The following is a 19,105-nucleotide window of genomic DNA, read 5'->3' on the forward strand; positions in this document are numbered from 1 at the left end:
TCATGCTTGGCCAGTAGTAACCCATTCTTTTGAACTGGAAATGTAGCTTTGGTCTAGACTAATGCGCCTCACATACATCTGAGTATGCTTCTTCCATGGCTTGATTGGCTTCTTCCTCACCTAGGCATCTTAGAAGTACTCATTCAAAAGAGTGTCGGTAGAGTGTTCATTTGTAGTAGAGGAAGTGAAGTGCTCGTTGACGTATTTTAGAACGGTGTCCAGGATTGTCTGGAAGCTTTCCATGCTCCAAGTAGTCGATCAGTGGCTGTCTCTAAGTAGTTGATCAATATCAACTGGAAGTACATAGATGATGTTTGTATCGTCTAGTAACATTTCAGTGATGGGCGGGATCACCCATTTTGGAAAACTGGCATGTCCGCAGCTTCATCTTCTCCTAGCACCATACTTGAGGCTAAGTTAGCGAGAGCGTCATCCATTTGATTTTCTTTTCTTGGCACATGTTCTGGCATCATAGCCTCGAACTTTTGTAGTAGTTGAGATATAAGCCGGAAGTATGGGACGAGATCATCTTTCCTTACTTCATATTCAGTCAAGAGTTGATTGATTATGAGTTTGGAGTTGCCATACACTTTTAGTGTTGTGATTTCCATGTCGATCGCCATTTGGAGTCCAATGATCAACACTTGGTACTCAATGACAGTTGTTGGAGATCCATTTAGGGTATTGCACCTCTCGAATGAAGCCTGCTTCGATTAGCTTGTCATTCTTGGCCTCAATTTATGGGATGAACTTATATCGATAGCGTCTTTAAGTTTGGTTTATTGGTCGCATTCTAGGCTTGACTATAAGATGATGCACGAGATGATAGGGTTAAGGCTGAGCATTTCCTTGTAGGTCTAAGCAAAGATGTCTTTGTACTCCAATAGCAGTTGGTAGTACTCCTCGATCTCATCCATACTTAGTAGTGCACTTACGAAGATAGGCTTCGGTTCCTTGCTTATGCCTAAGTTGAGCTCCATGAGATCATTAGCCGTGGCTTGCCCCCATTCCTTGAGCTGTGGTGGCATAGCAATGACGTTCTCCTTGGGGATTTCGTCTTCTTTGTCTTTTTGGATTTTGATGCGGAAAACATCTTGGACCTCCTCTTTAGTGCTTGTTTTCTTGGGCTTGTTGGCGTGCATATTGGCCAGTGTGGATGATAGTGCTACTCTTTACTTTTAGTTGTCCTTTTGTGTCAACTTCCAAGGTTGCTTGGTGCTTCATCCTTGAATAATTGAGCTTCGAACGTCGTCCTTTGTTGCTAGACCGTCAAGCTTTTCTTCTTTGGTGTTATCTTCCTTTTTCTGGAAGGTTGCTTGGTTTCTTCAAGTATTTCCAAGGCCAAATGTCATGGAGGAAAGCTAGCCGTGTTGCTTTGTTTCTTAAGTTTAGACCACCAATGCGATCAAGTGTCGAAATTTTGGGTTTTGAATGATTCAGCCTATCGAAGACTGATGTTCAAGGGGTGGGTTTAGGCTCCTCTTGATCTTATTCAACGCTTATACTGATGTTTTGAGCGCTAGCATTTTTTGCTTTTCTTGAAATCTTCACAGGTGTATTTGGTGTGAAGCCAAGTCCAGCTTTGTTGTTATCAACTTCGTAACCATGCTCCTTCAACTTCTTTTGAGTCTCGGTGAAGTTACGTTCTTTGTCGTTGATGGTGTTTGATACCTTTTTCTAAGATTTGAAGAGGAAGCGAAATCGTACCTAGCCTTTGACATGAGTTTGCAAGCGTTTGGGTTGAAACCTTCTTCGGTCTTCTTGGTTGGAAGAGTGCTTGGTTCCTTCCCTTTTGGCATGGGTTTTACAAAACCTTGTAGTGGTTTTGCCTATGGATTCGATTTCTTTTGGAAGAGCTTCGGGCACCATGTCTTCATCCATGTAGAACTTGGCATCCGCAAAGTGTGATTCGGCTTCGGTGAATGGCTTGGTGTCACCTTATATTACCTTTAGTCATTCTCAGTAGAACTTTAAGAATTGATGAAGGGTGGATGACACTATTCCATTCTCGTGGATCCAAGGCCTTGATAAGAGCAAGTTGTAGGAAGTTTTTACATCAATTACGTGGAATAACGTGCTTAATTTGAGTTCGCCAATGGTCATCTCGACTTGGATCATGCCTATTGCTCTGTCCTCCTAGGTTAAAACCTTGGATTAGCAGATAGTTTCGGGATAGTTCATCCACCTTGATGCCGATTGTGGTCATTGTTGACTTCGGCATGATGTTTATGGCCGACCCACCATCCACAAGTATACAGTTGATTTTGTTCTCTCTCACGTACCCAAAGAGGAAGATATGATGGTTGTGAGGCTTTGATCCCAGCAACAAGTCTTCGTCAGTGAAGTTGATTGCATCATGGGTGACACAACACGCGACATATTCGTGTGGTTGAAGCTTCAAGCCTTTGTCCTTGCTTTCTTGCACTTCATGGTCATCAAGGCTCGCCAATACCGCTACTAGTGCTTTTCGCATCTCCTTAGGCAATCGTAGTGCTTTCTCGATGCTAAAGTATGTTGGCAGGCCTTTTTTGGGCGTGATGGTCTTCTCTTCCTCGACAACGGTAACTTTGCCTTTTGAAGGCTCTTCTATCTCTATTTCAACCATGTGACAAGCAATGGTAGTGCACTATTAGAATAAATCATTCAGGAAGTACTCGTGCAAGGAGACAGGAATACGTGGCTCTTTTCTCATAGGCTCCCCAGCGTATGTTGGCTTTGCAGCTCTTACACTCCTGTTGGTATTTCTATTATTGCAACGGTGGTGCTTTCTCCCTTGTTCAACCTTTGGACGTGTGGCTTGTGGTCTTAGCTTCGTTGTTTTTTTGTAGGTTACCAGTGTCCACTTTTGTTCATCATTGGTAGGTGCATTCTAGTCGTTTACCTAGCGATTGTTGTGCAGAAAGTGCTGTATAGCTTGAGCATGGACGGGAGTGGTCGTGCGTTACTTAGAGAGGCACAGCATCGAAGGATCCAAACACGATTGTAGTAGTATGTGTTGCGGCTATGTCTTCAAGGTTAAGCTCGATCTGCCCTTGTTGTGCTAGTTTCATGATGAGTTCCTTGAAGACGAAGCACTTACTGACAAGATGACTTATGATACGATGGTATTTGCAGTACCTAGGATCGTTAATGCGATTCATCTCTTTGGGGCGCTTGCATTCATGTAACTCAATCACCTTTTTTTCCAGCAAGTCGTCTAGCATTGCAGCCACGTTAGAGTCAGGAAAAGCGTACGTCTTCTGATCTAGTTCCCTCAAGGTGTTTTTGTACTTGTCTTGGGTGTGAGAAGGCTCACCTCTCTTTATTTCATTTGTTTTGTTTCTGGAAGATCTTGACGGGCACGGAAAAGGTCTCGATGGGGAAAGTATGGATGGCAAAAGCTTCCTTGGTGGAGTCTTGTCTACCTTTGGAGCGAACACTTTATCCTTTTTAAGTCGATGATCGACTCCTTCTTCCTATGATTGGCAATACTTAGCTCTATATCATGGGATCGAGTTGCCAATTTTTCTAATGTTCTCAGTTTTACGCCTTGGAGGATGTAATGTAACCCACAATCCATGCCTTGGACACACATCTTAATGGCGGAGGCTTCAGAAAGCCGATCTTTGCAATCTAGACTTAATGAACGCCACCTATTAATGTAGTCGATTGCATGTTCATCATTCCACAATTTTGTACTCTTTAGCTGTAGCATGCTTACGATGTGGCGAGTGCTGTAGAAGCGGTTGAGGAATTCCCTTTCAAGCTGGTCCCAACTGTTGATATACTTGAGCTCGAGGTCAGTGTACCAGTCAAAGGCATTACCTTTTAGTGAGCGCATGAACTGCTTGACGAGGTAGTCTCCCTTTATCCCATCATTGTTGCTGGTTTCGATGAAATGGGCAATATGTTATTTAGGATTGCCTTTTTCCATCGAATTGCATGAATTTTGGCAGCTGATAACCCCTTGGCATCCTTAAGGCGTAATCTTTTTAGATTAAGGCTTTGAATACAGCACGGAGTCATGTGAGCTTCCTTCGTACTGCGCCTTGATGATGCTTATGATCATCTCTTGCAGTTGTTGGATAGAGAGATATCCTATAAGCGTCATAACTCGGTCCACCTTTAGCTTATCCTCCAACTTTGTCCATCAGAGGCTCATCGTTTTCGTCAGCTTCCTCCTTTGGTGGATCAACTTTCGGGTCAGCTTTATTGTCGTGCTGCGCCTCTAGACGGTTGACGAGTGTAGTAATCTGCGAATTCTTTTCCTCCATGGTCCTTGTCAGCCTTGCGATTGTTTTACTCATTTGTGCCAGCTGCTCTTCGATTGAAGTCGCACTAGTAGTCATGACTTGCATGGCTACGGGATATGAGCTGCTGCTTGAGTCGGTATTGGAAGTCACCGACTCGGAGTACTTTCTCGGGCTTTCTTCCGTTGGTGCCCTTAGCGAGGCCAGGGTGATCATGGGCTCGTGTCTCGGGTGCTCTTGCTCCTTCGGCAAAGTTACTATAGGGGTGGAAGGCACGACAGAGAGAGCTTTTGCCTTACTTTAGATTGTGACGCCCAAAGTTCCACCATTTGCGACAAAGATGTTCTTGTTCTTCGCGTTGGTTGCAGGAACAGGTTGATCCTTTCTTGATGCCATGTGTGTTTCTTATGGATTTGAAGACAAAGATGAGAGGTCGAGAGGTCCCACTGAGCGTGCCAAATTTGTAAGCACGAAAATTTTGTAACGAATGAAACGAGAACACGTGTACAAAGTAGATTTGTATTGATGAATTTGTAGGGTTACAATCTTTGTTTACAACTTTCCTCTGATTCAGTCTTCAAAATTGATATAGATGCATAGTTTGTTGATCCAAGGATCGCGATGACTGGATCTCGGACGATCGATTGAACGATTGCTTCAAGTTTTGAGCTTGAAACAACGCTTGGATAGTTTTCACCTCAGGTTTAGGGCTGCGGCAAATGTGATGTTGATGTGGGATTTTGTTGATTCAAGGGTCTTGGAGACTTGATCTTAAATCAAACATTGTTACAAGTTTTAAGCTTGCAACAAAGTCTTAAAGAAATCGGCACAAGTGCTTGTTGATTCTTCAAGGGGATGCTTCGACTTTGGTTATACGTTCTTCGAAGAGAGCTTTGTAATTAGCTTCAAAGATTCAGAGGCTTGTGAGATTGGCCCCAATGTTCCTTGTGGGACCGTAAACTTTCAGTTGCCTTGGTGGATTTGGTTTGATTTGTGTCTTGATTTGTCCATGAGAGAATTTAGGCATGTTTTGAGTCTTAATTTCAACCACTTTCCCTTGCTTGGCCGAAATCTATAGGGATTTCTTGCCTATTTTGTGAACAATCTTCAATCCTTACTTGTTTTGTGATGATGTTTTAGCTTTCTTTCTAGTTTTGAGTGCAATTTGGGTCCCTTGCCGATTTTAGGGAGATTTCTTCCCCTTTGCCGCATTTTAGGAATCTTTTTAGCTTCCTTTACTTGATTTGTGCCACATGTCATTGATGACTTGTCCATTTGTGATGAGTCATATGTCACATGGAGCTTTGTGATGCATTATTTGTATGCAACAAAATTTACATGTCTACAGATCCGTTTTAACAAAAATTCTGACGCAGTTGACGAAAAGGACCATAACTGCACGTTTTGAGGAGTTAAGGGATTATTGGTCATGAATTTTTGGTTGAGAGATCATTTCTCGTATTGAGTTAAAGTTGAGGGATCATTGTTACAGTTTTATCCGATAAAAAATAATCACGTTTATTAATACTTAAGTAATAATTCAATCATCAAAATTTATATCATTTGACTTACAAATTTTGATTTAAAAATTTGATCTTTCTAGCATTACCCTAAAAATATACTTCCAAAAAAACTATTAAATTTGAATGACATTTTGTGATGGAAAAAAAAAAAAAAAAAATGGACATCCCGTAAGATTTGTAGCTATTGGTTTCTGGGCGAGCAACCTCGCTTCCCGTTGATGCATCTGGAGACACGTCCGTCGTGTATATTCATGATTTTATAACACAAACGGGGAATAATAATAAAAAAATAAATAAACAAAACAAAATCCGGTTGTATAAAGGGTGGCGTGGCTAAAGAGCCGCAGTTGACGATGGGGGGGGGGGGGGGGGACGAGAGAGGATAGCAGCAGCAGCGAAGGCACCGCCATCTCAGTAGAGGACGCTCTCGAAACAGTTCTGAGAGTGGTCCATCGCCTGCCGCTCCTCACTGTGCCCCTTCACGATGCGGCTGGGAAGGTGCTGGCCGAGGACATTCGCTCGCGTGACCCTCTGCCGCCGTACCCTGGTTCGATGAAGGATGGGTACGCAGTGGTGGCTTCAGATGGGCCTGGCGAGTATCCTGTAATCGCTGAAGCAAGAGCTGGCAACGATGGACTTGGCATCACCGTCACTCCTGGAACTGTAGCCTATGTTACCACTGGAGGTAAAATAATAATTATTTTGAATTAATTTGGCAGTCTCAGTTATTTCGATGGATGCTAGGATTGGATTGGTTAACTTGTAGAATTTGAGTATATTGAAAGTAGAGGTGAATGATTTTTTTATTTTTTATTTTGGGGGGATTATAAGGCGAGTAGACATTAGGAAATTTATCTCTTTTTTGGGAGGGATTGGAATGGAAAAGTTTTCGTGACGAGTAATCCATCTTCTACCTTCAAGTTGGACATATTTTTCGAATATAGTGAGTTATCCAATCCATGCCTAGACACCAAATGAGCCCTAAAGAATCATTTGTTTCAGAGAATGAACTCGCAAACTCCCTAGGCTCACTACTCATCATCCTTGGTGCATATCAAGCCAACAAACCATTTGTGCATCATGATCCCCTAGCCTAGTACTATCAACCGTGTTTTTACTATAATCCCAAATTCTGCACATTATTGATGTTTGTACTCATCAGAGTATTGGTTCTTTTGCCTTTAACCCGTTCTTCCAGTGTGCATCGTTTTAGGACCAATACCTGATGGTGCTGATGCAGTGGTACAAGTTGAGGACACCGAAGAAATTGATAAGCATTCACTTGATTCAAGGAAGTAAGAATATTTATACCAACAAGCAAAGGAGTAGATATTCGTCCAGTAGTATGGTGTCATTCTTTGACGGTCAATTAACATTTTTGTTTCTTCCTTTTAATTTGAGAATGTCTCGTCTTCCTAGCACCTTTGTATTAATACATTTTTGTTTCTTACATAAAGTACCTGTTGCTTGAAATAAGTTGGATCACTTATGGAGCAAAAATAGGAAGTAGAGAGAAAGAAGAACACTATCTTAGAATTTAACAATGGTTTCCTAGGAGTCTCACCTAGAATCCAATGAAAACTAGATTAAGCCAGGATTCTAAAACTAACCCTGCAATTAAAATTCCTAAATACGAAACGAAAACTGACAACCTAAGTACATAAACTTGACTGACGAAGAACTGGTCTGTGTGTATAGTTCCCAGTGATTAATTGGAAGAAGATGGGCATAGTGCTTTATTGGTTTGGCAGAGGATCAAAACTGGAAAATAGAGAGTTTCTTAGAACTATTTAATCACATGGAGGGCAGTAAAGTTAGAGTGTGCACTACAGTTGCATAAGCGACTATGTTAGCATTATTCCATGATGGATATATTCATTTGTACCTTTTTTCAGTCGTGATCTATCAAGGAAAAAAAGGAATCACTTTTGCGAACCTACAGTTTTCCATACTTGTTTAATCTAATGAAGTTTTAGAAGCTCATTGAAAAAATATGTTTGCCAGGGTTGTGACATTGAAACAGATGCTGTAGTATTGACATCTGGGCAAAGAATTGGTGCTTCAGAAATTGGTTTGCTTGCTACTGTAGGAGTGACAATGGTGAAGGTATTAAAAGAATGTAATGCTGTGCTTAATAATTTGTCACTGAGAGCAACTGTGCCATGTATTTTCCATTTGTTTAGGAATGAATTTGTGTTCCTTATAAAAAAAAATAAGAATAATAGATTGACACTGAAGCTAGTATGTCATATAGGTATATCCCACCCCAACAATTGGTGTGCTTTCCACAGGAGATGAACTGGTGGAGCCAACGACAGGCTGTTTAAATCGTGGCCAGGTACTGCAAGCTACTGAAATCTCTCTCTCTCTCTCTCTCTCTCTCTCTCTCTCTCTCTATATATATATATATATAAGGTCCTTCACTTTGTAGTACAAAAATAACAGTACAGCGAATGGCCAATTTAGTTTTAAAAGTCTATGAAAGTACTTTCATATGCTGAAAGTGGTGCATGGCTCAGATGCTAATGTAAGCTCACCCTTGTTAGTCAGGAAAAAGTGGTAGAAAAATATTCAACAAAGCTTAAAACCTCGATTGTAAGGTATTATTAATTAAATGTTCCACAAAGTCAATACTTATTCATCATTTTGTCCTCTACTTTGGTCCACAAATTCATACCCCGCCCGTGTCTCATCACATTACAAGACAATGGTAGGTATTTTAGTCTGTTGTTAGTTATTTTGCATATAGGGTTTATTATAATTGCAATTGTATTGACGCATCGTTATTAATGGTGGTGCTACGTCACATGTGTATGTATACAGAGTAGGCTGATGCAGTTCTTGTGCAGATTACAGACTCCAACTGGGCTATGATACTGGCAGCTTCACTACAGCATCATTGCAAAGTTCTTGACCTAGGTATTGCTAGAGATGATGAAGTACAGGACAACATCATGAGTACTGCCATTTCTGCTGGAGTTGATATTATTCTTACATCTGGAGGTGTTTCCATGGGAGACAGGGACTATGTCAAACCACTACTTCAAAAGAGAGGGACATTGCATTTTAGTAAGGTAGGCTGAATCTGCAGTCATTGCTCATATGTTTTCTGTCGCACTTTATATTTCCTTGTAGGATGGGTGTAGGAAATTGGAACCAAATGCCAATTTGTGATGGTGTATTGAAATGAAAGGTGGTTTGGAATTTAACCGGCTCTTCAGGTTTGGATGAAACCAGGGAAGCCTTTGAATTTTGCAGAGATCAATTCCAGACTTGCAGAGAATATGCCAATGAAAAAGATTTTTACATTCGGGTTGCCTGGAAATCCAGTTAGCGGTCTTGTCTGCTTCCGCATATTTGTGGTCCCTACTATCCACCGTCTTGCTGGATGGGAAAATCCTCATCTTTTGAGGTTGCTGAAATTCTGAAGCTCTCTCTCTCTCTCTTTCTCTCTCTCTCTCTCATCTGTGCCTTTGTTACTGAAGTAAATTTCTAGAGATTGATATTACACCCACCTTATTTTTTATAATTTCTAATGTACAGAGTGCAAGCTTGTCCTCTTCAGCCTTTAAAGACAGATCCTGCACGCCCAGAATTTCATCATGCTATCGTTAGATGGGAGTTAAATGATGGACTGGGATATCCTGGGTAAGTCTCTAATGAGTTAAATGATGGACTGGGTTATCCTGGGTAAGTTGTTTAAGGAACTTGTCATGTAAGTTGTTTAAGGAACTTGTCGTGTAGGTTGTTTAAGGAACTTGTCATGTAGGGTGTTTAGTTTAGTGCCTTTTTGAGTGTTTGTATGTTCTAATCCTCCGTTTACAATAAAGGTAAAAAAATGTTTCTATTTTGCTTTTCAGCTTTGTTGCTGAGAGTACTGGCCACCAGAGGAGCAGTCGGATTTTAAGTATGAAGTCTGCTAATGCTTTGTTGGAGTTGCCAGCAACAGGCAGTAGCTGGGACTTCTGTGCCAGCCATCATTATTTCTGATATAAGCAATGCTATTTGCAAAATTTCTTCGTCACCTGATTCGGCATCATCTTTCCAAAGATCTATAATGCAAGAACTGTAGCTGAGTCTCAGGATGCCGGCGTTAGAGTAGCAATTCTTACAGTGAGTGATACTGTTGCATCAGGGGCTGGGCCTGATAGAAGGTATGATACCTTCCTACCAACATGGATAGTACATATATATGTGTCCATAAATGATTTAAGGACTGCGGAGCTAGTGCTCATTTAACGAACTTGTGAACATGAAACTTATTATGTTCTGTAAAATATGATAATTTTTATAGTACTTTCCACATGGTGAAAGTTTACGATCTCCTCATCACAGTTTGTTTCCCTGTCTCATAAAATTTTTGTAAACGTACCCGAAACTAAAATATTTTGTTTATCCTAAATGTGTGTGTTTAAATATCTTGAAGTCAAATGTTCCCGAGAAAAAAATTATCTGTTATTTTGAAAATGCATCTTTTATCCTTGAAGAAATTGCATTTTTACTCCGGTGTATTAAAAGGCCGAGGCGTGGGCGAGGCGTCCGAGGGATAGCCCGGCCTAGGCATGAGGCGAAGTCTCACAGGACCTAAATTTTTTAATATATACACTGAGTGTACACATATATATTATATTATATTAAAAAAAGAAGATTATTAATCAATAATTATCCTGAGCACACATATATTATAAATATATATACAATGAGCACTAACAATGCACGTAGACAACACACACATCCATTATATAAAAAAAAAAAAACGCAGAGAGACGATAGTGCAAGCAAGAGATATGAGGCAGTTAAAACCCCACCCAAAATTTAGGCCCTCCGGTGACGCCTTCTGCCCACACTCTCAAAATAGAGGCGGCAATCCTCACGCCCAGCCTCAGGGGCCGCCGCCTAGGCGGCGCCTGGTGCGTGAAATTATACGCGCACAAATTAAACCCTCTTTTTATCAATTGTAGTAAGTACGTAAGTAGGGATTGTTCTGGACCGGGGATTAGGAGGGATTATTAATCACTTGGATTTGACTTCAAAAACGTAAAAACAATATAAAACACTAAACTAGACTCAAAGAATGTGAAACTAAACGTTAAAACACTAAGACAAACCAAAAGACTCAAAATGCTTTAAAAACACAAACTAAATTGATTTCTAACTAAATTGAACATTAAAGCAAAAGGGGGATTGAGGTTTGACGAAAATTGAAATAACGAAACAAGTTAATAAACTAGACAGAATGTAAATATGAAATGGATGAAATGGAATGAATGGATGCTAGCCAAGGGGTTCATCTCCACACATGTTACACTTGCATAATAAAAAGATTTCCAATTGCATTTCAATGAATTATGAAACTCATCACCCCGGGTTAATTAGGTCCGCTTAAATTAATCTTCAAATCTTCCTAACGTTATTGAATTGGATGATTGCATACGACAACCCAAAACATTCCCCACAAGTCCCCTACATGATTGCATAATAGAGATACAAGCAAGAATCATTACGCTCTATGAAAATTATAAGTGTTGACGAGGCATTCGTTACTATGATTGCATGAAACTTATGCCAAGAATTTGTTTAACGCGATTGTTTATAAGCAACCTCCACTACTTGTGAATATAAGTTCATAACTATTACGTGAAACTCACTTATATTCTAGCGTCATATTCATGCATGAAAATTAAGCGTGAACTCTCAATAAACATACATAAATAGGTTATCAATCAAATAGTTAAACAAATTGAATTCACAACTTATGAAACGCAATTAGAAGTAATCAAATCAAAACGCAAGCATAAACATATATTTCGAATCACCCCCTAGCTAAGGGGGGGTTTAGTTCCTCATACGTACAAAACAAAGAGAATTGAAATTAAACATTGAAATCAAAGAAACGCCTAAACATTCCAACAACTCAAACTTGAATTGTATGAACGTTTAGGCCCTCTTATCTTCCTCTTTATTGTGGCACAAGGTCTAAGGGATGTTGTTGGTGTGTTTGAATGGATTGGGGAATTATGGAAATGGATGAGGAATGGTGTTTGGATTATAAGGGAATGGGGACTCACGGCTAGGAAGAAGTGGATGTGTTTGTGGTGTGGTGTTGTGTATGAAATGAGATGTCTATTTATAGGTAAATAAGGGGGAACATGACAGCTAGGAGGTGGGTGGAAATGTGGCTGCAAGGTGAGTGAATGATTATGATTAAATGCATGTGAATGTGGCTAGGTTGGAAAGCTGGAATGGTGATGATTTGCACGGCAAAGGGTGGAGAAAAGGTGTGTGAATGTGGCTGATTTATGAAGGGCATGCATGTGCATTAAAGGGGGAAATGTTAGGTGGGAAATGCATGTGAAGGTGTTGGAAATGGGAGGTAGGCCACGTCATGGAGTGTGGGATGAGCTGATTTGTGGTGCAATGATGAAGAATGCATGTGGAATGGATGCAGTGATGAAGGAATAATCTGGAAATGCAAGGTGGAAAGCTGGAAGTGTGAGTGAAGGCCACGGCAAGGGTGTTTTCTTGATGGTTTTGGGGTTGTGATGCATGTGAATGCATGTGAATGATAGCTAGGGTGTGTGATGATGAGTGTATGTGGAATAAAGAATGAATGGTGGCTGAATTGAAGGAGTGTAATGGCTGAAAATGGGATGGATTTGCAAGGGCCACGGCAAAGGATGTTTTGATGGTGCATGTGACATTGTTTTGTGACATAGAATGGATAGGGTGAATGATTATGTGGCTGCATGTTTGAATGATTAAATGTGCATGTGAATTAGGTTGTGAAAGCATGTGTTGATGAATGGGATTGTGGAGATGCACGGCATGGGGTGTTTGTTTGTGTGAAGTGTTTGCATGTGGATGACAACTAGGAGAGTGGGAATGCATGTGGAAGAAATTGCATGTGGAAAGGTTGGAAATGGGATGGGATAAAGGATGTATAAGCACGGCACAAGTGTTTTGTAAAGGGGAAGATGGTGTGTGTAATTGCATGTGTGTGCATGTGGGTGAATGTGAAGGGAAGACCATATGCACGGCAAAGAATGATTTGTGGTCAAATGGATGAATGATTAAGAGTGCATGTGGGTGATTTGTGTTGCAATGATGAAGTGGATGGGAGTGATAAGTGATAAGTGATAAGTGAATGGTTTGATAAGTGATAAGTGAATGGTTTGATCTTCAATTTCATCCAACACTTGGGCTCCAAGCATAAGCTATCCATCCTTAGCCCAATAGTGCTCCAAAAGGCCCCAAAACACTCCATAATGCATCCTTTCGTCAAACACGTCTTATGATCCTGAAAACACACAAAAGAAGCATAAAGGACTAAAATAACTAAAGAAACATAACGTAAATGTACGAGAACAAGCCATTTAAGTCGCATGAATATGCTCCTATCAGCGCCCCCCCCCCCGCCCCCGGAGGCAAGCCTTTTAAAACATTGTTTTACTCTCTTTTTCCCGAAAAGTTATGAAGCAAGTCTTCCGTTAAGGTTGTCAGTTAAACTAATACATCACCGTATGCCTTTTTTACGATCTCCTCATAAAAGTTTGTTTCCCTGTCTCAAAGTAGTTTTTAAACTTACCCGAGTCTAACATATTTTGTTTAACCTAAATGTGTGTGTTTGAATATCTTGAAGACAAATGCTCCCAAGAAAAAATTTCTCCGTTCTTTTGAAAATGCATCCTTTATCCTAGAAGAAATTGCTTTTTACTCTCTTTTTCCTGATAAGTTATTTAGCAAGTCTTTGGTCAAGATTGTCAGTTAAACTAATTGCATCAACTTACACCTTTTGGATACGGGAGCGACACCACAATTGATGTTCCTCATTATCAAAGCTTGATATGGAAAAGAAAAATTATATAGGAGCTGTTTCTCACGGCTGAATCTCCTTTAAAATTGCTGAATTTTTATTTTAGAAAAATCAATGACTTCACTTTTGGACAGAAAATGGTCAATTCATTACTCTTTTGGCATTGACTGCCAACCACAAACTGCTTTTTCCAGGGGCTTGGGCGGTTTCTTGTGTTGCTCATTGTACGAAACGGTTCTTTACATTTTTCTGTCTTAGGTAGACCGTAATTGAACTCAAATGCATCTAGATACTCCTTTTTGAATGGTTGTTTCAAGGAGGTCACTTAATAGATGCCAAAGAAACAACACAAAGCTGATATTGCTCCTTGTCAAAGTACAACATGAGATGCACTCTATGCTTTGTGATATTATAATGGACCCTTCACTTTACCTTCTTGTTCCTGTGTATATAAAGTTCTCTTGTGGTTAATAAACACTCCAAACGGAGAGTTGTATGCTCCGTTCGTGTATCTGAAAGTAGACTCCAGTCAACAAGATATGCTGAAAAAGTTAGGACCTTATGTTTGGTTAAATTTAGTAAATTTCTGTTCATAAGAATTTATTTGAACATATTACAAGGATTTTCTTCGTGTTTGTGCATTCTGCATTCATCTATGAGTATTTATTTAATGTGTCTCGATTTGCAGTGGTCCAAGGGCAGTTTCTGTTGTAAATTCCTGTTCAGAAAGGTTGGGGGGAGCTAGGGTTGTTTCAACAGCTGTGGTCCCGGATGATGTAAGCAAAACAAAGGGTGTTCTGCATAGATGGAGTGATATTGACCAAATGGATCTCATCCTCACCCTCGGTGATTTTCTTGCTCTTCAGCGGGCCCGTTTCTTTTTGTGAACTAGCACCTCTTTGGTACAGTTTTCTTGAATTCCTCTGAAGTAATTTTTTGTCAAAAAATTAAGGTGGTACTGGCTTCACCCCACGAGGTGTAACCCCTGGAAGCAACCAAAGAGTTGATTGAGAAAGAAACACCTGGTCTTCTTCATGTCATGATGCGAGAGAGTTTGAAGGTAGCTTAACTTATATGGCAACATATACGTCTACGTCATCAACTGTATTGCAGGATTTAATTAATTAAGTTTAGATAAATACTGAAACAAGGTCATACTAAATATATATATATATATGATGAAATGAAATATTATTTCTCTTGCTGCTTATTTAATGAATGTGATTTTTATAGTATTTAAGTGCAACTTTTAAGACGTAGGTTGGTTTCTGTAGTTCTAATGAAAAATTCAGTTTCTACTCGATCTAGATTACGAAAATCTCTTATCATTGCATGCTTACAACCATTTGAATGAAATATATAGTCACATAAGCACCTATGTTGATGGATTGACTTCGAAGATTTGTTTAGCTTAAACACTAATGTTTTCTTATCTGAGACAGGTGACACCAACTGCTATGCTCTCGCGCTCTGCAGCAGGAATAAGAGGGTCATCACTGGTAAGGTCACGATGTCATTGTGCATTCCTTATGTTTCGTATTAGTAGACGTGGAACTATAAACATTGTTGATGGTTATTGACGTTAGATTGGTATTTAAGTTATCTGGATTGTGTGGATGATTTGGTTCCATTCCGTAATTGTCAAGTCTCTGTTGTCACTGTATACATTCAGATCATTAACATGCATGGGAATCCAAATGCGGTTGCTGAGTGTATGGAGGCTCTGTTGCCTGCCCTCAAGCATGGATTGAAGCAGATAAGAGGAGACAAGAGAGAAAATCATCCCTGACACGTCCCTCACACACAAGGGGCGACCGCGGATGTGTGGGAACAAAGTTATAAGCTGGCCTCAGCTAGTGGGAGTGAGCCAGGTTGTTCTTGTTGCCGCTAATATGGAATCTAGTAGAGTCATGTAACGTTTTCCACTTTTGTTCTGCATCTCCTCCTCATAGAATGTAATAGTTGTAATGTAGTGAGCCAGGTTGCTAGTAAGATGCGCTTACGCGTAGATTCTTCAACGTGTTACACAAATTTGAATAAATGTATAGTAAAGGAGGGTGTGCAAGGGCTTGTTTAGAAGTACTTTTAAAATGATTAAAAGCGCTTTTAGACAAAAATTTTTTGGGTTCTATAAACACTTGAAGTGCTTCATGCAAGAAGCATCAGTTATGTGCTTCTAGGAAGCATTTCAAGTGATTTTTCTAGGATTACTTATTTTTTTCTACTAAAGATTGATTCCAAAAATATTTCCACCAAAAGTGCTTTTGGCCCTTTTAAATCCAAACGAGTTATAATTCAATCAAAAAGAGCTTTTATTAGGGTAATATATATGATTATTTATTGGAGTTGGACGAAGGTTAATCTAAATTTTATCTGCAAGTACAGGATGATATTTGATTGTTCATATATGGGATAGATTCTCGGTGATAAATGATACCTGATTGAAATTCTCACACCAGATTGAAATTGAGAATGAAATTATTTTCAATGTGGAATTTTTCATTCCTTGTAAGGTACAAAACACATGGTATGTTTGGAATCAGAATGTTACTCGTATCTCACATTCCCTTAGATATGTCAAGTTTGATAGAAAGAATTAGTCACATTCGATATGTTGAGTTAAAAAGAGAATGAAAATTATGCTCATGTATAGCATAAGAAAATTATAGCAATGATCCCTGATTTATTCGGATTAGATCTATGCTTCTTGAATTGAAAATCTGTGATATCGTTGAACTTGTCGCAGTGTGAAGCAATGATAATTCTGTTAAAACCTTTGTCCTTTATTTGGCCATTAAACACCCTTTTGTTTTGGATAAAGTTTTAATGGTGTTCATAAAAAAGACCATTATTTCACATTGTAACGCTTACAAATTTTTAGCTTAAGAACCAAAGCTTCAATAGGGCTGAAGTTTGGAACAAGGTTCTAAAAGATGTCAAAAGTCTAATTGTCTCTGCAGTTTGAATTTTAGTTTAAATAGGAAGTCTTTTATTTGATATTTATTATTTTATTTCCTAATTTTTAGAAGACCTTTTTCAGGAAGAATTTTATTTTGTAGTAGTATAAATAAGGCTATTTAGCTATTAGGTGTGGGACGCATCAATTTGGAGAACCTGGCTAGCCTTTGACGATTTGTATTCTTCTTTCAAGTGTTTTCTATCCTTTTTCTATTTCAATAAAATACCTTTTGTTTTATGATTATTCGTAACTAATTTTCTTTTGTTAGGGCGAAGCCTACCTTAGCATGAATATTACAGTATACCGCGGTCTCAGGCCAGAACCACACGTGCAAGTTTCCCTGCCTATCCATGTTTTATCCAGCCCTTGCTCCATCATCAACCACCAAAATGTTTACTGTTAGAGACTCAAATGGTGGATATGCAAGCATGATAACTTATATGCTGTTCTATTCATTTTGATGACTTTATCATATTTTATCATACTAATTTCTTCATTTTGAAGCTTCTCATTATCCGTAGACATCCCCTACCATTGCGTATTGGTACTTATCAGATGTTGAATAGATCTGCTTCTTTTTGTTCTTAGTCTTTATTTAATTGCTTATGATATTATGTATGCATACTTTGAGTTATTACTCACTATGTTTAAACTGTCTTTATGTCTTAATGCTTAGCTACCATTATGATGTTTAGATAAGTTAGACCTAGCAATTTCTTACATGACCCGTTAACACAACACTTAAACGACACAAAAATCATGGGTTTTGGGTCAATACAATAACTAATCGGGTTGTTATCCGGTCATACGATAAGAACACGTTAATAATGGATGCTTAACAGGTTTACACAAGGGTGACATGGGGGTAATCCGTTTCGACACGTTAAGAAAAAAAATTATTTTGATGACTTTAATTTTTTAAACTACTAAAAAAACTTACAATAGCCATAGTGTCTGTGTGTATATATTGTATATTAAATATGTATTATTGTATTATGATTCTATATAACTTTAAATAATTCAAGTTTTTTTATTTTTTTTATTTTTTATAGTATATTATAGGCAAAGAGTGAGCTTAAAAAATTATATGAAAATAAAAATATCAAGTAATTTAAAAATACCAAACACATTGTAAAAAATATAATAATTAATTTACAAATGCAAAAAATGTGAAAAAAAAAAATAATATGAAAACGCTCATGATCGCATCCTCTACGCTTTGAGGATGGGTACATTGTTGTTTGAATTTTTAAAACCATTCAAACCCCCATGAATGGTATTTTTAAGGGATTTCAAAATAAATAAAATTCATAATCATTAATGTACAAGTCTTAAAAATGTGAAATCACATATAAACACTAATGATTGCATCCTCTACGCTTAGACGATGGTTACATGGTCGTTTAGATTTTTAAAAGCCTCCAAATCTCATGAAACGCAACTCCCTTCATTTTGCATATCCTTGAACATTTGGTGTTTTGTAGTAATGTACTAATGTTTTTTCATTAGACTCTTATTTTGGGGTATGTAATACTTGAAAAACAAATGTTTTTATGTTTTGAAGTAATATTTATGTGACCATGAAGTATGCATAAACTAATTTAGTATTATGTTTTCCATTTTTTTGGGTCAAATTATGTTTTTCATTTTCATTATTTATTGATTTAAAATTTATTGTTTTTAACGGGTAACGAGTCAGGTCATATTACCTAATAATATTAATGGATTGATTTCGGGTCGGATCACATTACCTGTTTACTTATAGGGTGTTACATGACACGATCTGTTAAGATATCGGGTATATCACGAAAATGACACGAACACAAAAAACACAAAACGAGTGCTAGATCTGAGATAAGTAATCAGGCGCAATTTAGTCATAATATCACAGGACGATTGAGTATTGCTTCTTGTGGTTAAAAATTGTAATTTCACTAAAGGCGAATATCACAGTTTTAAGGGTTGTATGTTTTTTCAGAAGGTTTTCATAAAAATTAATGAGTCTTGCATGTTCATATTTGATATGAATATTATAGACGGATTACATGTTAGATATACATTCTTTTGAATATCACAAGGAGATGCATTAGGAAAACCTAACCTTCAAAGTTGCATGTGTAATTCATAAGTAGTTGACAAAATTACATAGGATTTTTAAGGTGATGGCAGAAGCTAGTATATTTTTATTATTATTGTTTGTTCATAACGTTTCTTGTGATAACCCGTCCCGAATTATTTGTACAGTAGGTGTGAAATGACGATTTTGCCCTTGGTAGTTATTTGTCATTTTGGGGTGATTGTTTTGTGGTTTTGTTGGTTGCATTTGGACCACACACGCACTCACACATCCATACCACATTCCCGTGCCTTCTCTCTCTCTCTCTCCTCCCTCTTTTGATTTTTTGCAACGTCTGTACAAGTCGTATGGACAACACCAAACAAACCCATTTCTGTGCAAATCGAGCTCGTGTTTAGTACCATCACCTTCATTTCATCATCACCAACTCATTTATACCAGTTTTTAGACGTGAAGGCTTGGAAAACCCGAGAACCCGAGATCCCAGTTCGAGGTACTGTTCAT

At 38.6% G+C, this 19,105-nt stretch overlaps 1 protein-coding gene across 1 annotated transcript; it reads left to right on the forward strand.

The window, feature by feature from the left end:
* The first annotated feature begins 5,918 nt into the window (after window positions 1-5,918).
* On the forward strand, window positions 5,919-15,647 carry LOC103932373 (molybdopterin biosynthesis protein CNX1). The gene is given in 14 exon segments (XM_048573408.1): window positions 5,919-6,437; window positions 7,757-7,858; window positions 8,007-8,090; window positions 8,602-8,826; window positions 8,974-9,164; window positions 9,296-9,400; window positions 9,613-9,705; window positions 9,707-9,791; window positions 9,794-9,906; window positions 14,254-14,411; window positions 14,518-14,552; window positions 14,554-14,625; window positions 15,008-15,064; window positions 15,238-15,647. Coding segments are annotated over 14 exon segments (1,554 nt in total). The 5' UTR covers window positions 5,919-6,422; the 3' UTR covers window positions 15,457-15,647.
* Window positions 15,648-19,105: the final 3,458 nt, after the last annotated feature.

Source organism: the organism of the source record quoted next, unplaced genomic scaffold (genome assembly GCF_019419815.1).
Source record: "Pyrus x bretschneideri cultivar Hongxiangsu unplaced genomic scaffold, Pyrus_bretschneideri_v1 Contig67, whole genome shotgun sequence".
Classification (NCBI taxonomy): Eukaryota; Viridiplantae; Streptophyta; class Magnoliopsida; order Rosales; family Rosaceae; genus Pyrus; species Pyrus x bretschneideri.